The sequence below is a fragment of the Anomaloglossus baeobatrachus genome, chromosome 1, assembly GCF_048569485.1.
Source record: "Anomaloglossus baeobatrachus isolate aAnoBae1 chromosome 1, aAnoBae1.hap1, whole genome shotgun sequence".
NCBI lineage: Eukaryota > Metazoa > Chordata > Amphibia > Anura > Aromobatidae > Anomaloglossus > Anomaloglossus baeobatrachus.
In genome coordinates this window covers 318,341,465-318,361,886 of record NC_134353.1, presented here as the reverse complement: position 1 = coordinate 318,361,886, position 20,422 = coordinate 318,341,465, and the positions used below count along the sequence as shown (strand labels likewise).

The following is a 20,422-nucleotide window of genomic DNA, read 5'->3' as shown; positions in this document are numbered from 1 at the left end:
GGCTGCTGTTTCGCTCTATCTGGGCTAACACTTTGGAACAACGTCTGGAACTTTGCTCTCTGCCTGGTTAAGTAGAGAAGGGGTTTGCAACTGTCTTCTAACTAGGGTCCAGGTACCCCGCCTGTGCATGCTTTCTGGACAGGATCTCCGCTGTCGGTACCGGCGGGCTCCAACCCTGCCCCGGTCCACTTTGGATTTCCTGCGACTGGACTTCTGTCGCCTTTGGACACAGTCGACTGCTTGCCACCTAGCCAGTAGACCAGGACCACTACCCTGGCCACCCTCCACTAGGCACAGCCTCGACCTCCAACTTTAAACTCCAACTAGAAACTGACTGGTTCCCACCCCCGGATCCTCAAGACCCCTCAGTGGGCGCTCCCAATCCGCCTTGTCCTGCCCACTGGTGACTGGTGTCCTTACCCTGAGGGGGGTGGCTAGGATTTTGTAGCTGATGGGACCTGGTGTGGAAAGGTGTTGTGCGGGGTGCATGTTTTCTGTGACTACCTGGCGGCGCCAGGGTGTCACACTTGGTCTCTCATAATTAACTTCAATATTTCCCTGTGAGAACAATGAGATGACTGGTTATTCTTTGTAATATGGTAACACAAAAAATGGGAAAAGAAGGACAATAATTTCTAAAAAATGTTTCACATAAAATATTGGATTTTCTTACAGCAGAATCAATGTTTAATATGCATTTACCATAATAAAAACTCTTCCAGGTCATCTGTATTACTGCAGTTGGTCTTTGTACAGGTGTACTCATCGTCCAATCACTGGTACGGAGAGGTGGGGATTTCACTCATTCAGTTATTTGCTTCATTTCTTTTCAGCCCGTAGTCCTTGAAGGTACCAATGACTGTACTGCAAATGATGCTTCCAAGGGTACTGCTGCTGCAGGCGAGATATTCTTGACTATCTTTTGCTGCTTCGTGCTCTTCTCCTCAGCGTAACGTATCATTGCACACAGGGCTAATGGCCTCCTTAATAAGCAGTGTTTTTATCCTACAGAGGACAATGTATGGAACTGCAAAATCCAACATGACCAACTGGAAAACAGGCTTCTACATAGGGATGGGATGTATCAGGTGAGGATATATTAAATCTCCTTGTAAATACCTATATGAACATTTATAGAAATGTTCTATACAGAAAAATATTACTATATATTGACAAACACATACTGATAGATAATAAAGTCTATCTCTGTTTGTCTATCTTTTGTGTACTTGAGTCAAGAAGAATTCGATAGTGTACATTTCTTATGATCCTTTTTACTCACATATCTGCATGTCTTATTATTTTGTCATGTAATTTATCCTTTTTTATAATTTGTAATGTTAACAAAATATCTTCAGTTGCTATAAGGTTATGCGTTTTTCAGTTTAGTACTAATATTATAAACATATTTTATGGTTTTAATGTCATTTTATTGTTTGTGTTTAATACTTTATTCATTTGGATTTGTATATAATATAGATCAATCTGTGTCTTATATATTATTTCTCATAATAATATTTGCTGTGTTTTTAGCTTTACTTAAAAGTTGAAATAATTTTTGCAGTAGTTTAAATTAAAATATATATTTTTACTATTTGATTATTTAGATGTACTCTCGTATATATAGGTAAACTATATTCTATTTGAGATGTTTAGCGGACAATACTATATATATATACAGATGATTTGTCTGCATACATTATGTATCTGTATTTTTCTTTTTTTTACATAATTGGTATGTGTTTGCTAGTGTCATACAGAGCGTTTTTCTGCTCTTTTTTATATTAGACTGCTTTGTCCTTCGGTCATAGATTAGGGCTTATAATGTTTATTGCAGCTGCAGCTTCCCCTTCACACTCCACTAGTTTAAAATGATGACTGCAGAGCTAAAGACGTAGAAAAGGCACAGCCTCTCCATATGGCAGCCCCTTTATTTACACCATTTCCTTTGTTTTATTACATTTTTTACTGCTATCTGTAGCCTTTTTTTATATCTACAATCACAACTTGAACCATAGAGATGTCCTCGGATAGCATGACCTTTGTAGCAGCATATATTAACTAGAGGATATCTAAATAAATAAGTGTATATATATATATATATATATATAAATATATGAATTAAATATATATATATGTATGTATATATATATATATATATATATATATATATGAATTAAATATATATTATCTAAATAGATTTCTTTTGGATTTCTAAAGCATTTGATTAAAATCAAATGTCCCAAAAAATAGTTATCATACCATGAAACAATACTATGTTTAATCATGCTGTAATTCTATTACCAGCAAATATTTATCTTGTCGGATCATACACTACAATAACTAAATTGGACACTTCAGCTGCATTGCAGCCTATTATTGAAGCCGTTCTAACATAGCCTTATAGTGCAGCCAGTCTGTCAGTGATCCTATTGAACAGTCTATTCATCTATTTCCATGGATAATTATCTGTTTAATGAGGTCAACGAGCTAAGCCCTTAAAACCAATTGTAAAAATCACAACAGATACTGATTTCTTGTTTGTAGTGATGCCCAACACTGACCTATTCTTTTCTGAATCACGGGCAGACAATTTTTTATGGACACCTTAGTTGACCATAATGAATCAAAAAGAATATACGCTGCTTAAAAATTAAGGGAACACTTAAGCATCAGACTATTAGCCCAACTCAATTAATCTTCAGATATATCAATCTAAGTGATTGTGACTCAATTTTACTTGCTGTGGTGCAAATGACAAATGACAATAGGTACACTGGAGGCAACACCAAGATGTTCCCAAAAAATGAGTGAATTGACAGGTGGTAGCCACAATTTATTTCTCCTTATTCTTCCTGATTGATTCTTTCTAGTTTTGCATTTTCCTAGTGTGCTTGTTTTTACTCATTGCATGAAGGAGTACCTGCAACCCATTCAGGGTGCAAAGGTAGGGTAGTACAGTTCCTCCAGGTTAATACATTCATACATAGTGTTGTAACAGAGTGGCTAGAATAGGATACTCAGATTCAGTGTCCCATGGCATTTGTGCACCTACATTGCCATCTGTGGAGGACCAGGGTCTCTAGGACCAGTCAAGAGTGTGTTTCCTTGAGAGAAGAGTTAGAAAGAGATGCCGAGTCAGGAACTCGAAGACCGAACGCTGTCACCAGAACAGGATTGAGCTACTTGATCAAGAACTGAAGATTAGGTTTGGTCAAGCACAAACCTCCACATAATAGGCAACGGTACCGTGATTGTCGTTAGATACAAGGATAAAATTAGTGGGACCTGAATTTTTCCTGGTGAAGGACAATGTCCAGCCTCATGTGTCTGAATGTGTAGGCAGTTCCTGGATGACAAAGCATTGATGCCTTTGACTGGCCCTCACATTTCCCAGAGGCAAATCCAAACAAGAACTCCTTGGGGACATTATCTAGTATCTCACAATAGTGAGTACACCCCTCACATTTTTGTATATAATTATTATATCTTTTCATGGGATAATACATAAAATATGCCACTTTCATACAATGTAAATTAGTCAGTGTACAATAACCCAACCCTGGTTCTTCCTGTAAGTGAAAATACCAAATTATTCCCAAAGTAGCAATATTTTGTGTGGTTAAAAAATTAATTTCAAGCACTGCCTTAACTCTCTTGGGTATGAAGTTCATTAGTACTTCACAGGTTGCCACTGCAATCCTCTTCCACTCCTCCATAACAACATCACAGAGTTGGTGGATGTTAGAGACTTTTTGCGCTTCCCACTTTCCATTTGAGGATGTCCCTAAAGATGCTCAATAGGGAATAGGTCTGGAGACATAATTGGCCAGTCCAGTATATTTACCATCAGTTTATTTACTAAGGCAGTGGTCATCTTGGAGGTGAGTTTGGGGTCATTATCATGTTGGAATACTGCCCTGTGGTCCAGTTTTTGAAGGAAAGGTATCATGCCCTGCTTCAGTACATTACAGTACATGTTGGCATTTATACCTCCCGCAATGAACTGTAGCTTCACACAATGACACTCCCATGCTCCTGCTTGCTTGTACGAAATATACACTTGTCTTTGTACTTTTCCCTAGTCGCCATCACACACACTTCATTCTGACCCAAATAACTTTCTCTTGATCTTATCAGACCACAGGATATGGTTCCAGTAATCCATGTCCTTATTCTGCTTGTCTTCAGCAAACTGTTTGCAGACTTTCTTGCGCATCATCTTTAGAAAAGGCTTATTTCTGGGACAACAGCCATGCAGATCAATTTGATGCAGTGTGCGGTGTATGGTATAAGCACTGACAGGCTGACCCCCTCATCCGTTTAACCTCTAAAGCAATGCTTGCCTCACTCATACGTCTATTTTGAAAAGACATCCTCTGGAAATAACTCTGAGCATGTGCACTTAACTTCTTTGGTCGACCAGAGCAAAGCCTGTTCTGATTGTAACCTGTCTTACTACACCACTGTATGATCTTGGCCACTGTGCTGCAGCTCCGCTTTCAGTCCTCTTATAGCCTAGGCCATCTTTATGTAGATCCTCAGAGAATTTTTGCCATGAGATGCCATGTTGAACTTTCAGTGACCAGTATGTGAGAGTGTGTGAGCGATAACACCAAATTTAGCCCACCTGCTTCCCATTCACACCTTAGACCTTGTAAACACTAATGAATTATGTGACACGGGGAGGGAAAATTCCTAATTGGGCTCAATTTGGCCATTTTCACTTAGAGATGTACTCACTCTTGTTTCCAGTGGTTTAAACATTAATGGCTCTGTGTTGAGTTATTTAGAGGGTGCACCAAATTTACACTATTATTCAAGCTTAATACTGACTACTTTATATTGTGTCAAAGTGTCATATCTTCATTGTTTTCCCATGAAAAGATATAATAAAATAATTACAAAAATGGGAGGGGTGTACTCACTTTTGTGATATACTGTATATCAGTGCATCTGATGCCACCAAATAGAACCACAAACTATACAGGATCTCATCAATACCATGATCCAGATCTGAGAGGAGATATCTCAGAACACTATCCCCTTCTCATCAGGAACATGCCCAGATGCTGTAAGGGGGTATGTCGCGGGCGGGGAGGAGGGTGTCAGCACACTACGCTCACCTCTTCTGCTCGGGTCCGGCGGCTGCTGCTCAGTGGTGGCTCGAGCTGTGGGCCGGATCCCGGGGGTTCTCGAGCGGCACTCCTCGCCCGTGAGTGAAAGGGGGTTTGTTGGGTGTGGGGATATTTATTGTCCGTGACGCCACCCACGGTTGTGGTGATTTCACCACCGCTGCTCAGTATGGGGATCCCGGGGATGGTGGTGCGGAGCAGCCAGGTGTTGTGTTGCCCCTCCGTGGGTAGGGGTTGGTGATCCCGGGGCCCGGTAATGGTGAGGGAAGTGCAGGGCCTGGTGGGCGCAGGGACGTGGGGGCAGCGCTGTGCCTTGCGGCACTGTGGTACTCACTCAGCCTGAGACGTTGACACAGTTTTACGGTAAACCACACGGCTGGAAAGACGGTTCCCACGGACGGCTGCACTTGCTCTCCCAGTAGGTGACGGTGATGTCCCTTTTCCTTGCACCTTTGTTTCTGTGTTGGTAGCGATGGATTCCCACCGGTAACCCGCTCCCCGGCTTCAAGCTGGACCGGAGGAGCTCTACTCTTTGCCCGCAGGCGCTGGCCCTGAGAGACTGGTGCCTTGGCGGTGGCGGTGTCTCTCCTACTCTGGTTGGGCTGTTGCCTTCAATCGGGACTTGGTTGTTGAGGGATCTACGTCCCCTTCACTGACGGATTTGGCAAATTATGGCGACTCCTAGCCTTGCCAGGGTCCGAGAGGCCCCTGCCCTGGTGCTGACTGTCCTTCGGAACACTGCTCCAGACCGCCGGGCCACTACCCGTCCGCGGTCCTTCCAGGAACTTCCAAACGGTCCCCCCTCCAGACAGTCACCGCCGTTGCTGACCTTGCTGACCTGTCCTGCACACAGCTGGACTACTTCAGGCTTTCTTTCTGTCACCACTCTTGCTTTCCTCCTTTACCACTTTACTTCTTTCTACTTTCACTACTTGTTTACTCCTCCACTTAGCTCCTCACTCAAGCTCCCCCTGAGCTATCTGCCTGGTTTTTCCCGCCTCCAGAGCTGTGAACTCCTCGGTGGGCGGAGCCAACTGCCTGGCCCACCCCCTGGTGTGAATCATCAGCCTCTGGAGGAAGGCAACAAGGATTTTTGGTTAGCTTTGGTGTTCCTAACTGGGATGTAGGGTGTGGTGGTGTGATGACCTGTGTCCCCTGGCTTGCCCAGGGCGACACATTCCCCCTTAGCAAAATGCAGACCGTCCGCGGGCTGCCGTCCAACACCGGTTTTATTTTTCTGTAAAAGATAACAGGGTAAAATAACATATTTACATTTTTAATGAATCTTCCCATAACGGGAGACACATTTCTTAAACGTTGCATAACGGTTTACGGTTACGGTTTCCGCTCTCTCCCACCCAAGCAACCTGGCCCTGATGCTGCCCCTAAAGCCCAGGCAGCACCCCTTGACCCACAGTCCAGCACAAATTACCCGAGCGGGATCTGTCCTTCCCCTCCAGAGGGTAGCCACCGGTTCCTTTGGTGGCTGGGCCCCAGCCTGCTCTGCTGAGGGCCCTCCCTCCAACCTGCCTCTCCGGAGGCGGCACTGCGGAAACGGTAACGGCAAACAACTTATTTACAAGCCACTTAACGTTTGTGGTTGCCCTGCAAGTTCACGGGCTTGTCCATGGATAGTCCTCCATGCAAAACAACTTTTTAAACGGTCCCCACGGGGACAACGGTGCCGGCTCCGGCCGGTTGCAAATCACTGTAAATCAGGTGAGATACTCGGTAATCATTTTCTTATCATTTTTCAAAACTTTAGCAGAACTTTCAAACAAAAGGGTGGTCCCAACGGGGACGGTGCAACGGGCATCCGCTGCCCTACTCCAGACTTTCAGGCTCAGGCGCTCCTTCCAAGGGAGGGGGCGCGGCGCTCACTCGGGACTCTTGGCTGCCCCTTAACTTAGCGTCCAGCGCGAACCACCCCCGCTCCCCACAGTGCCGGGTGTATTGCACAATGTCTCCCGGCATTAGGTTGCGGCCGGGATGCTCCTCAGGCAGGTGGGCATTCACATCTCGCCGGGCCACAAACACTTCGGCCTCCAGGCCCGGTTCATAGATAAACCCGTAGCCCCGGCGGACATCAAACCGCCTCACCTGCCCCACGTACATCGGGCCCCGGACACGGAACGTAGCCTGGCGGAGATTCTCCTTCTCCCTTATCGCTCTGGCCACCAGCTCGGCCTTCTTCCGTTCCCTCTCAGCGATCTCCAGGCCCAGCGGTACCGGCTCCCTATCCCAATACGGCGCTGCTGCCAGCGCCGGCGCGCGGGTCGGGCCCAGCGGGACATCCTGGACGTTGCCCACTGTCAGGAATCTGGGCGGCATGTCCCGCGGTGTCTTGGCCTTGGGCGCTGCCTTGCAGCAACAACCCGGCGCTACCTCAGCCGAGGTGTGGGGGATGGGCATAGGGGCTTTCCGCTGCTGGGCCTTCGGCTCGGAGCGGGTCATTGGCTCCGGCTCGGGGGATTTTTCAGGGGATGCCTCCGGTTTAACCTTCGGAATCTTCCACGGTAACACCTCCGGTTTACTGCGGGCTCCGGCTACAGGTCGGTCCGCCTGGGCGGGGACACTGGGTATTGCTACCGGTTGCGGTGGTAGCAGGCCTAGTGGCGGGGTCACGGCCTCCAAGACGGGTGGCGAGGGAGGCAACGGGGGGATAGGGCTTGGACCGGGCCCCGCAGCCGCGATGACCGGCCCTTCCAGGGCATCGGGACGTGGGTCACTCACCCTCCCTTTCTCCGCTTCCTCCTCGCGTCTCTGCATGGTGGCTATAACGTCCGCCATGTCGGTCTCCCACTCCTCCATGAGGAGTTGCATCCTGACCTGCAGCCTTTGGTAGAGCTGCGCGGTTCGGATTTCCACCCATGCCGCGGTTCCAGGCGCGGGGGCTACGGTGTCGCGGGACGGCATCCACATGATGGCTTCTTCTTCCAGGAACGGTATGTCTGCAGAGTCCTGGCGTCCCTGCTTTTATAGCTGCAGCTACATGCGTCCAGCCGCCATTGCGTCCCCCTTAGCTCTTTCCGGCCCCTCCTCTCTCGGGGCGGGGTTTTGGCCTTCGCGCCTCTGCTACTCGAGAAGACGCTCGAGCGGGAACTTTTCGCACCAAAGATGGCGGCTTCTGAAATTTTTCTGCCGGACACCTCCGGCGGTAACAAGGCGCACCTCTACCAGACGGCAGAGCGGTAAGATCCTATTCGTGACGCCAAGTTGTCGCGGGCGGGGAGGAGGGTGTCAGCACACTACGCTCACCCCTTCTGCTCGGGTCCGGCGGCTGCTGCTCAGTGGTGGCTCGAGCTGTGGGCCGGATCCCGGGGGTTCTCGAGCGGCACTCCTCGCCCGTGAGTGAAAGGGGGTTTGTTGGGTGTGGGGATATTTATTGTCCGTGACGCCACCCACGGTTGTGGTGATTTCACCACCGCTGCTCAGTATGGGGATCCCGGGGATGGTGGTGCGGAGTAGCCAGGTGTTGTGTTGCCCCTCCATGGGTAGGGGTTGCTGATCCCGGGGCCCGGTAATGGTGAGGGAGGTGCAGGGCCTGGTGGGCGCAGGGACGTGGGGGCAGCGCTGTGCCTTGCGGCACTGTGGTACTCACTCAGCCTGAGACGTTGACACAGTTTTACGGTAAACCACACGGCTGGAAAGACGGTTCCCACGGACGGCTGCACTTGCTCTCCCAGTAGGTGACGGTGATGTCCCTTTTCCTTGCACCTTTGTTTCTGTGTTAGTAGCGATGGATTCCCACCGGTAACCCGCTCCCCGGCTTCAAGCTGGACCGGAGGAGCTCTACTCTTTGCCCGCAGGCGCTGGCCCTGAGAGACTGGTGCCTTGGCGGTGGCGGTGTCTCTCCTACTCTGGTTGGGCTGTTGCCTTCAATCGGGACTTGGTTGTTGAGGGATCTACGTCCCCTTCACTGACGGATTTGGCAAATTATGGCGACTCCTAGCCTTGCCAGGGTCCGAGAGGCCCCTGCCCTGGTGCTGACTGTCCTTCGGAACACTGCTCCAGACCGCCGGGCCACTACCCGTCCGCAGTCCTTCCAGGAACTTCCAAACGGTCCCCCCTCCAGACAGTCACCGCCGTTGCTGACCTTGCTGACCTGTCCTGCACACAGCTGGACTACTTCAGGCTTTCTTTCTGTCACCACTCTTGCTTTCCTCCTTTACCACTTTACTTCTTTCTACTTTCACTACTTGTTTACTCCTCCACTTAGCTCCTCACTCAAGCTCCCCCTGAGCTATCTGCCTGGTTTTTCCCGCCTCCAGAGCTGTGAACTCCTCGGTGGGCGGAGCCAACTGCCTGGCCCACCCCCTGGTGTGAATCATCAGCCTCTGGAGGAAGGCAACAAGGATTTTTGGTTAGCTTTGGTGTTCCTAACTGGGATGTAGGGTGTGGTGGTGTGATGACCTGTGTCCCCTGGCTTGCCCAGGGCGACACAGGTATACAAAGGCAAATAGACACATGTTGTAAAGGGGTATACAAAGGAACACTTTGACTTTTGGGATGATTTGGAATCCAGCCCTCAATTGGTTGATGATTTTGGCTTCCATTCATTAAAATTTTCACCTTGAATTGTCATTCACTTACCGTATTTTTCGGACTATAAGACGCACCGGACTATAAGACGCACCCTGGTTTTAGAGGAGGAAAATGGGAAAATAAAACTTTAAGCAAAAAATGTGGTCATGACACACTGTTATAGGGTGAGGATCTGCTGCTGACACTGTTATGGGGGTAATGTCCCCAAATTCTCTACTAAGGTACCCCATCCTGGTAATGATCCTCCTGCCTTGTATATGATCCTGCTATAAACCCCCATCCATCCTGTTCACATACCCCCCCCATCCAGCCTGTTCACATGCCCCCCCATCCAGCCTGTTCACATGCCCCCCCCATCCAGCCTGTTCACATGCCCCCCCCATCCAGCCTGTTCACATGCCCCCCCCATCCAGCCTGTTCACATGCCCCCCCCATCCAGCCTGTTCACATGCCCCCCCCATCCAGCCTGTTCACATGCCCCCCCCATCCAGCCTGTTCACATGCCCCCCCATCCAGCCTGTTCACATGCCCCCCCATCCAGCCTGTTCACATGCCCCCCCATCCAGCCTGTTCACATGCCCCCCCATCCAGCCTGTTCACATGCCCCCCCATCCAGCCTGTTCACATGCCCCCCCATCCAGCCTGTTCACATGCCCCCCCATCCAGCCTGTTCATATACTCCCATCGTGCTCATATACCATCCTGGTATATGGCCTGTATCCTATAGCACAGAGAAAAAAATAAACGTTTATACTCACCTTTTCCTCACTCCCTGCAGCACCGATCATCTTCCTCTCTGGCACGCTGATCTGTGTGTGTGGAGCCGTTCCCCTGCAATACGCGATGTCTTCCTGTCTGTGCCGATCAGCTGACCAGCTCAGCACAGATCAGCTGACCGGCACAGACAGGAAGTCATCGCGTGCAGCAGGGGGGCGGCTCCACACACGGGGACGGGTGAGTGTACTGATTCACTGCACCCCGCGCTGGTAATGACGCGCGGGGGGCAGTGAATACAGCCGCACATGATCACTCCAGGCTGTAATTGCCAGGGGTGATCATGCGGCCGGCTCTTTACTATGCGCGCGTTCCCGCTCATCCTTCCGCCCACCTGTCAGTGCCGGCTTCAGCGCTGAGAGATAGGCGGGAGGATGGGCGTGCATATGTAATGAGCGGGCCCACGTGGTCACGGCAGGCGCTGCTGCTGCCTGCTCGTGCCCCCGATGACCCGCAGCACCCTCATTCCCAGCCGCAGCCCTATAGTCAGACCATAAGACGCACCCCCAACTTTCCCCCAACATTTGGGGGAAAAAAAGTGCGTCTTATGGTCCGAAAAATACGGTATGTGATTTAGGTGTCTCTTTCATTTTTTTGAGCATTGTTCATTATTTCACACACTGCTGATATGAACACATAACCAGCTTATATACTATGAACTGTAAAATTGTGATAATTGAAATAACCTACCTAAGTTCCTCAAGCATAACAAAAAAAATTGCATTTATTTATTTTTTCACACAACAATTTATGGATTGTCTGGTAATTTATAAAAAGTTGGCAAACTTGATGTCCAAATACACAACTTTGAAAAACGTGTGACTAAAGGCTGCTTTACACGCAGCGACATCGCTAAAGCGATGTCGTTGGGGTCAGGCAATTCATGACGCCCATCCGGCCTCGTTAGCGATGTCGTTGCGTGCGAAATGTACGAGCGACCGCTAACGAGCAAAAATACTCACCTTATAGTTGCTGGTTGACACGCTCCTCCATTCCCAAATATCGTTGCTGCTGCAGGTACGATGTTGTTCGTCGTTCCTGCGGCAGCACACATCGCTATCTGTGACACCGCAGGAACGAGGAACCTCACCTTACCTGCGGCCGCCCGCAATGAGGAAGGAAGGAGATGGGCGGGATGTTCGTCCTGCTCATCTCCGCCCCTCCGCTTCTATTGGGCACCCACTTAGTGACGTTGCTGTGACGCCGAACGAACCTCCCCCTTAGAAAGGAGGCGGTTCAACGCAACAGCGATGTCGCGGCAGGTAAGTACGTGTGACGGGTTCGAGCGATGTTGTGCGGCTGTGCGCCACGGGCAGCGATTTGCCCGTGACGCACAAACAACGGGGGCGGGTATGCACGCTAGCGATATTGATAGCGATATCGCAGCATGTAAAGCGGCTTTTACTCTACATTTTACTTGTATATCTAAGTATACAAGTAGAAAAATGTCACGGATTATTTGGTAAATCCAACATATTGAAATTTAATAAAATTCTGAGACTACTTGGATTCTACTTCTCAATTTTTTTTAACAAATATTAGCTATAAGTATTAATGAGGATGAAAATACAGTAGAAGATGAAGCAGTGGGCGATTGATCTACAAGGGTCAGTTACTATAGGAAATGACTATTATAGTTATTCACCTAACCAGACTGGATAATGCTTATCTTATTCCTCCTTCTGCCACTTGATTTATGTTTCCAGTCCAGCTCCATGATTACAGTCATTAATGAAATGTGACACAATCAGAAAATAAATATGGTGTGGATGAAGTCCGAAGTGTTTGGAATAGTAGAAATAAATTACATTATTTTTAAATGTGACCTTTCTTTTTGGTGAATAGGTATTATGGATTGGTATTTAATGAAATAGTGAAAAGCTAGATGTAATAGGAAATAATTACGTCAAACAGTGTATATATATTCTATTAGAGAATATACAAAGAATTCCATTATAATTGGGTTATAATTGATATTTTTGTATTAATAGATAGAATCTCTAATTCACGACCTTCATTTTATAGTTATAGCCGGAATTGAATACAAATTCTACATTAAACCAATGTCATAATTATTTCATATTTAAAGAGGTTGTCCCCTACTTTTACATTGATGGCCTATCCTTAGGATGTGTGACCGGTCAGGGTCTGACACTCCGCAACCACACTGATCAGCTGTTATCGGTCCCGGTGGCAGCAGGCACTTGGAAATGCTCAGTTCCGGTGCTGCTCCATATTTTGATAGTGGTCTCATCTGGGTAGTGCACATCCGCCTCCCATTCTAATCAATAGGAGGCAGATGTGCAGTACCTGGCTGCGGACGCTATCAGAAGACGGAGCAGCTCCGGAACTGAGCACTTACGGCTGCCTGTTGCTGCCGCCGGGACCGAGAACAGCTGACCGGTGGAGGTACCCTTGGCCGATCAAATATTGATGACCTATCCTAAAGATAGGCCATCAATGTAAAAGTAGTGGACAACCCAATTAATCCCAGTTTTTGTTTTTTTACCTCTTTCTTTTTTCCAGATCCCCTACCATTTGTCCAGGTTATCTAGTTTAGTTCAAGTCACCATTTTTTCATAGTTATTTTTTAAGGCATAACAAATTCTATGTAAAAATGATGGAAATGCTTACTTTTTTGTTCTTTTTTGTTAACTTTCAGAACATTTTACAGATCTAAAGCACATATCATCTCAGGAAATATGCTTGCCAAAGAAATAAAGAAAGAAGTTCAGAAAGACGTAGAATCCTGGCTCTCCCTTGGGAATAAAAGGCCTCATCTTAGTGTGATTCTTGTGGGTGACAATTCTGCAAGCCATACATATGTGAAGAACAAGATTAAAGCTGCAACTACTGTAGGTAATACTAGTAAAAATAAAACAATATTATACTCATTGGAATGGTAAAATCCTTGACATATTTGACATGTTTTTACCTGATCAGTAGAAATCTTCATAGAATACATTGGCCAATTGGTGGTATCTAAAAGATGACAATGAAAGGTCACCAAATCAAGCTTATTATTATTATTATTATTATTTATTATAGCGCCATCAATTCCATGGCACTTTACATGTGAAAGGGATATACATAATAGGGACAAGTACAATAATCATAAACAATACAAGGCACAAACAGGTACAGGAGGAGAGAGGTCCCTGCCCACGAGGGCTCACAGTCTACAAACTTATGAATTGTCGGACAAACCTGTGGCTATCCATAGACATTAATGTGTATGGGAGCCTTAATTTAGCATGATGAGATTAAAGTCTAGACTTTTAGTTTTAATTAACCCCCTCACCACCTGAAGATTTTTAGTTTTTTCTTCCTTTTCTTACAAGAGCCATAACTTTATTATTTTCCTGTCAATATAGCCATATGAGGACTTGTTTTTTTGCGGTATGAGTTGTACTTTTGAATGACACCACTGATTCTGCCACATATTGTACTGGAAAATGGGAAAAAAATTCCAAGTACAGTGAAACTGCAAAAAAATTGAATTTCAACGTTTTGGTTTTTTTTATTTACCATATTCACTAGATGGTAAATCAGATCTGGCATTATGATTGCTCAGGTCAGTACGAGTTTGTAAATACCAAAAAAGTATAGTCTAATTTTTATTTCAGTGGTGGAAAACAACCTCAGGAATATTTATCCAAATAAGAATTGCACTTTCGTTGCCATTTTCCAAGGACCCAATAACCATGGACCTTCCCAGCCAGATAATACCAGCCCCCAGCTGTCTTCTTTACCTTTGCTGGTTACAAAAATTGGGGGGACCTCACATTATTTTTTCATTCATTCATTCATTCATTCATTCATTCATTCATTCATTCATAAAAAGCTGTCCAATAAGCTCTACCAGATGCAATGTTATTCTATGTCTGTGGCTCTGTCATTCTGGCTCTCTATCTGTCGCTCTATCTGTCGCTTTCTCTGTTGCTCTGACTCTTGTTCTCCCACTATATAGTGGTATTTTGCACTAACTCTAGATCTGATCTTTCCTGCTGGTGATATTTTGAAGTGGACCTAGCTTGGCGTTCCAGCCATACTGCCGTTTGTTTATGCCAGACAATAAGAGACGAGCTAGGATTATTTTTTCTGCTGTTACTGCTCTCCACCCTGCTCCTTTCTCCTCTTTGTAGTTGGGAAGTAGGTGGCATTCCCTTCTAGCATTAAGGAATTTATATTTCCACTTTGTGTTTGTGGTTTATTTTAACTCACTTTGGGATCTTTTTCTATTTCCGTACTCCTTCCCTATTTAGGTACATCGCACTCTGCACTTTGCCCCGGTTCTGTAGAAGGTATGAAAAATGCTCAAAGGCCCTTCAGACATGTGGGTCTGGGTAGTCTCCCCTTAATCTGTGGTTAGGGCTATTCCATCTCACACAGGGTACAAAAGGGACTATGGGATCAGGAACCTTAGTCTGTACAATAATTGGCTGGGTCAGTTGCATTTTTTAAGTGTTAGCCCAATATTGCCATGTGAGTTGCTATGCAATCATAAAATTATCACTAGCCCACCCAACTTTGTGTGTGCTGAGAAGCAATCATGGATGCTGTGGCAGCTCTGCCCACTCAATTACAGTCATTATCCTTGGACGTGGTGAACATCAAGCAGCATCAACAGCATGCATTATCCGCTGTTGCAGAGATTTTTGCCCAACATTACCTTCTGAGTAGTGATGGGCGGACTCGCAGATGTCCGAGATCGGTGGGTCTAACCGAATTAAAAAAAAAATAAAAAAAATCGGTTCTGGCTCGGAATTGATCATGGATATAAGTCTATGGGGACCAGAATCCAGAGCTTAAAAATGGTGGTAGAAGGGATAGGGGGATTAGAGCAAGCACGCTACACTTACCAAGTCTGAGGCGTGGCTGTAACTGCTTCCGGGCTGCGTGCTTTACTTCCGGGGTCACTCGTTCACTGCACTTTCTTTTCTGGGTACCATCATGTTTGTCCAGGCCATCTTCATTAGTTTTTTATTCTGCTGAACCAAAAATCAAAATCAAAAGTCAAAAGCAATATCTGATTTTGTTTTAGTTAAAATTTGTTGTCAGTTTCAAAATATTTCAGTGACCATTGTTGTTTTTTCTAAATTAAACAGAAGGATACCAAATATTTTGGCCATGTGTGTACATAGAAGACATAGAGGTCATACAGTACAATATAGACAAGCTGTAACAGTTCACACATCTTATGTCCCTTCTCTTCTGTCTCTTCCTACTCACATACGGGCAAATATAACCCAAAACTCATGGCCACGGGGCATTTCTATCAGTTATGAACATTTTGTGATGGCTGGTAGGAGTCTAAAGGGTTAATTGCTGCCCTGCTGTGCAATAAAGATGAGTGCTTTGTCTTCAAGATGTGACCTTATTCTACGTGTTTCAGAATTACCCTCCTTCATCAGGATCATCATATTTGCATAGGTAAATGTGATGATCCTGATGAAGGAGGTTAGCTCTGTAATGTGTAGAATAATGTCACATCTTGAAGATAAAGCACTCATCAGTATTGCATAGCAGCGCAGCAATTAACCCTTTTCACTCATACCGGCCATCACACAGTATCCTCAATAGTGAGGCTGCAGCAGCTGTTTTTCCAAGGTTTTTCCCAGTGGTTGTATTTGACACAACCCCCCAAGTGAGCAAAATCTAAATTGTAGGTTCACCATACCTCATAGATATGACCCTATTTTCCGCTTTCTGTTTCCTCCTATCCATTATCAAGACTTGTGAAACACTATTCAAAACATCTGATCTTTCTCCATTCTTTTGATTTATTAAAGGAGGAATAGTTGTTGTTTGTGTACCGACTTTCCATTGCAGGGACTGGGACCGTTGTATCATCTGACATGACCCTTTATACTGGTGAAAACATGAATCCATAGTAATAATGTTCTTCAGAGTATTTGTCATTATGTCAATAATTGTCATATACAGTGTATACACAGTACATACAGATAAATCTTTATATTTTAGGAATTTCCAGTGAAGTAATACTTAGGCCCAGCAATGTGTCTCAAGAAGAACTTCTGGATATTATCAACAAGTTAAGCGATGATTCTAGCGTTAGTGGCCTGCTGGTCCAGTTACCATTGCCAGGTAAGTGTCACCAATGACACAAATGACCTCTCCCTCCCCATTGTGCCTAGTACTCAAAAATGTTCTAAAAACCAGCTTATTAGGGATTGGGGGTGCAAGCTTCAGGTGCACAACAAATCAGGTGACAGAGGGTGCACCCAGTGCAACCACACATACAAGGTTGACCTTAGTACTTCTGCTGAAAGTTTGTTTTCTCTAGATGAGCAAATCTGTTAGAAGCAAGTTGAATTGACCTCAAATTTTAGAAAACAATATTGTTATGATTTGCTTCAAGCAAATTCAACAAAAAAGTGTTTAGAATTCACCAAGCCAACTAGGCCTCTGCCTTGGAACCTCCAATGTAGAGTAAAGATGCAGGATGGGAAAGTCATAGGCAGTGCAGAAGGAAAGAAGAGGCCAGAGGGAGATGGGCAGAAAACTTGATGGGGGTGCCAGCAGCAGGATAGTTGAGCAGTGAGGTGAGATATTATTTTCTTTCACCCTACATTTATTATGATCTTGAGTCTGGAGAGATGCATTAGCATAATAGGGTACATTCAATTTGCATTGCAAAAATTTGATGTTGATTAAATTTCCTTCCAAATTTGAGTGAATTGTAGAATTCAAATTTTGGCAAATTTGCTCATATCTACTATTTCCTCAATCATGGTATGATATGAAAATGTGCTGATTTTATGCTTTTACATTTTTCAATTATTACACTGTGAGCAAAACACTCTATTCTATGCTATGGGAACTCCAAATTAATAAGATTTGTTTTACAAGCGCTTGGAGAAATCAACGCAGCACAGCCAAATGTGGTGTACTGAGAGATTCTGTTTTATTACATCATGTGACCAGCTTATATAGTACATCACACAAAGAAATTACCATGCACCAATTAGAGCCACAGGGGTGTGTGCAGAAATGTTAAACTTCTCTGCCCATTAGTGTAAGCTGAATCCTATGACATCATTCAGTTATAAGGCAAGATGGTTTCTATAGAATACAAAATGGCTTGTATTCCCTCCTCCCTTTTGTGACAAATTATGGCCATATCAGGAGGTATATAGGAGCGTGCTACCCGCGTCCTAGGGACTTTCCTAACTGCTTCGCTACAATTCCCTACCTAGATACCCATAATTATATCACAACACTAAAGGATCTCTTCTTATCTCGTTTCAGTATCTTAAGACCGGAAGTTCTTTGACAGAATTTCCCTTACATGTGGACCTGATTTCCTTTTTGTATTACACAGAGTAGCACATTTATGACTACATATACCAACGTGCAAGACAATACCAGTTATATACAGGTGTGTGTTATCCATGAAAATTGCCCACTTAAACCCTTAAACTAATTGGTTACTTTGGGATGGAGAATGTTTCTCCCCCCATGAGTCCTTGTTTGCATTGTGTTTCTCTAAGCATTGTTCCCTTATTTTGGCTATTTCCCGTATATCAGCCTCAATTTGAAGATATCCCATAATGTTCTATGTGAGATAGTCCAGCCTTATGGTGTGTTGTGACCCTCATTCGGCTGGCGTTGTGACTCTTTACAACGACTGCTATGTTTCCAGATGGGTTTTCCCTCAAGCTTCATCAAAGTTTCTGTGGTTGGGAGAAGCTGGATCGGCCCATCTAGTCTTGACTCATGGCTCTTTCTCACTTGTCTTTTTAGGATCAGTCAGTCTTTTGGCATGAGACCATGTGCTACTGGCTCTGATTTAGGATCTGGAATAGGAGAATATACCTGTTTATCACACTATTTAGTCAATCATATAAGAATTGTACATCCCTGGTCACTATATCCTGCTAAATCTGAAGTATCTGTGTAAAATATAATCATGTTCTAGGTGCTAAACCAAAAAATATCTTATATAGAGACCCGTTTATTTAGAAAAGAAAACAAGACATGCTTTTGGTCCACGCCTTGCCAGTTTCCACCTTTACCTTCTGTATTTTTAACTTGACTGTCTCATTCAGCCTTTCTACCTTCTCACTGCTCTGTGGAGGGTGAGGGGTGTGGAAAGCTGCTACTTCCAAGTTACCAGAAGATCTCGCTAATCACCTTCCTATAAAATATGCACTTTTTCCACTTCTGGAAACCCATTTTCTACATATCACTGCCATCATGTCCTTTTCAGCAATAACGTCGTTTTCTGCACTGGATTGCCTCAGACCAAACCAGGAAAGAAATTTACACAACACACACAAACTTGCATAACCTGCTCATGGTATACATCTATTAGATCTATAATCAATCTGCAGTCTCTGGAACGGATAGTGCGGATACGTGGTGTGTTTCTCCAGACTCTTTACAGTTTTTCCTACATTGTTTTAGGCACACGTCTTACAAGACTGGGTGTGTCTGCCCACCTGGTAACTGAACCCTGGTGTCACCCATACCTTGTCTACCAAAACACACACTGATAACTGTCTTTAACAGATGTGTTAGTGTGGCACCCTGGCGGGTGGACCCGTAGAAGCCTATTGACAGGCGAAACGGCCGTCGTCCTCTCTGAGGGGCCAGTATCCAGGTCTCCTCCCACCGCGATTTTTACCCTGCACAAAGATTGAATAAAGAACATCCGGTATAGCAGCTGTTTTGCGGTCATTTTTCATCTCACCCTGTTGATTGGATCGTACCTTCTTACTTGACCAGCACGCTGTGTCCGGAGTAATTCTTATACTGGTGTTGCAAGCTCCTGCAAGTGAAAGTTAATCACCTGGGTAACGGAGACGCACGAGTGGTGCAGGACTCAGCTTCTTATTGCACGTAGCTTCACATGCACTTACCTGCCCTGTAACGTCACTCTGGCCAGCAAACCACCTCCTTCCTAAGGGGGCGGGTTGAGCGGCGTCACAGCGACGTCACACGGCAGGCGGCCAATAGATGCAGGGGGGCGGAGATGAGCGGGACATAAACATCCCGCCCACCTCCTTCCTTCCTCATTGCAGCTGGGACGCAGGTAAGGAGATGTTCCTCGCTCCTGCGGCTTCACACACAGCGATGTGTGCTGCCGCAGGAACGAGGAACAACATCTAACATCGGTCCTTCCGAAATTATGGAAATGACCAACGCTACACCGATCATACGATTTCGACGCTTTTGTGCTCGTTAATCGTAGTAAAAAGGATTCACATGCTCCGATATCGACAGCGACGCCGGATGTGCATCACTTTCGATTTGACCCCACCGACATCGCACCTGCGATGTCGTAGTGTGCAAAGTACCCCTTACATTTCATACATTGGTCTTAATGAGAGGCACACAGGAATAAGATGCGCCAAATTCATTCAAATTAATTAAGAGCCATATAAGGGGTATACTCAAGTTGATTCTTGAGCAGCTCAGACCACTGAAGTCACCTTATTTTCCTTTTTTCCTAGTTTCTAGGTTTCTCTCCTTGAGTAACAGCTACTGTACTGTTTAGAAATCAATGGGCTGGATAGAGCTGATTAGAAGTTAACTCCTCTCCTCGAATATAACAACTGCGCACTCTAAAGGCTGCTTTACACGCAGCAACATCGCTAGCGAAAGCACCCGCCCCCGTCGTTTGTGCGTCACGGGTAAATCGCTGCCCATGGCGTACAAAATCGCTAGTACCGATCACACATACTTACCTTCCTAGCGACCTCGCTGTGGCCGGCGAACAGCCTCTTTTCTAATGGGGCTGTTCGTGCGGCGTCACAGCGGCATCACACGGCAGGCGTCCAATAGAAGCGGAGGGGCGGAGAGCAGCCGCATGAAAGTCATGCCCATCTCGTTGCCGGAGGACGCAGGTACGGTGTTGTTCATCGTTCCTGGGGTGTCACACGTAGCGATGTGTGCTGCCTCATGAACGACGAACAACCTGCGTCGAAAATCAGCAACGACAT

The 20,422-nt window shown here is 45.7% G+C and overlaps 1 protein-coding gene across 1 annotated transcript in view; it reads left to right on the top strand.

Moving 5' to 3' along the window:
- Nucleotides 1–880: 880 nt before the first annotated feature.
- The window catches only part of MTHFD2L (methylenetetrahydrofolate dehydrogenase (NADP+ dependent) 2 like), a 124,578-nt gene continuing 105,036 nt past the window's right edge, over nucleotides 881–20,422 (top strand). The window contains exons 1-3 of the mRNA XM_075337268.1: nucleotides 881–1,088; nucleotides 13,117–13,313; nucleotides 16,440–16,562. Of these exons, the coding sequence (XP_075193383.1) occupies nucleotides 976–1,088; nucleotides 13,117–13,313; nucleotides 16,440–16,562 (433 nt within the window). The 5' untranslated portion in view covers nucleotides 881–975. The remainder of the gene's footprint in view (nucleotides 1,089–13,116; nucleotides 13,314–16,439; nucleotides 16,563–20,422) is intronic.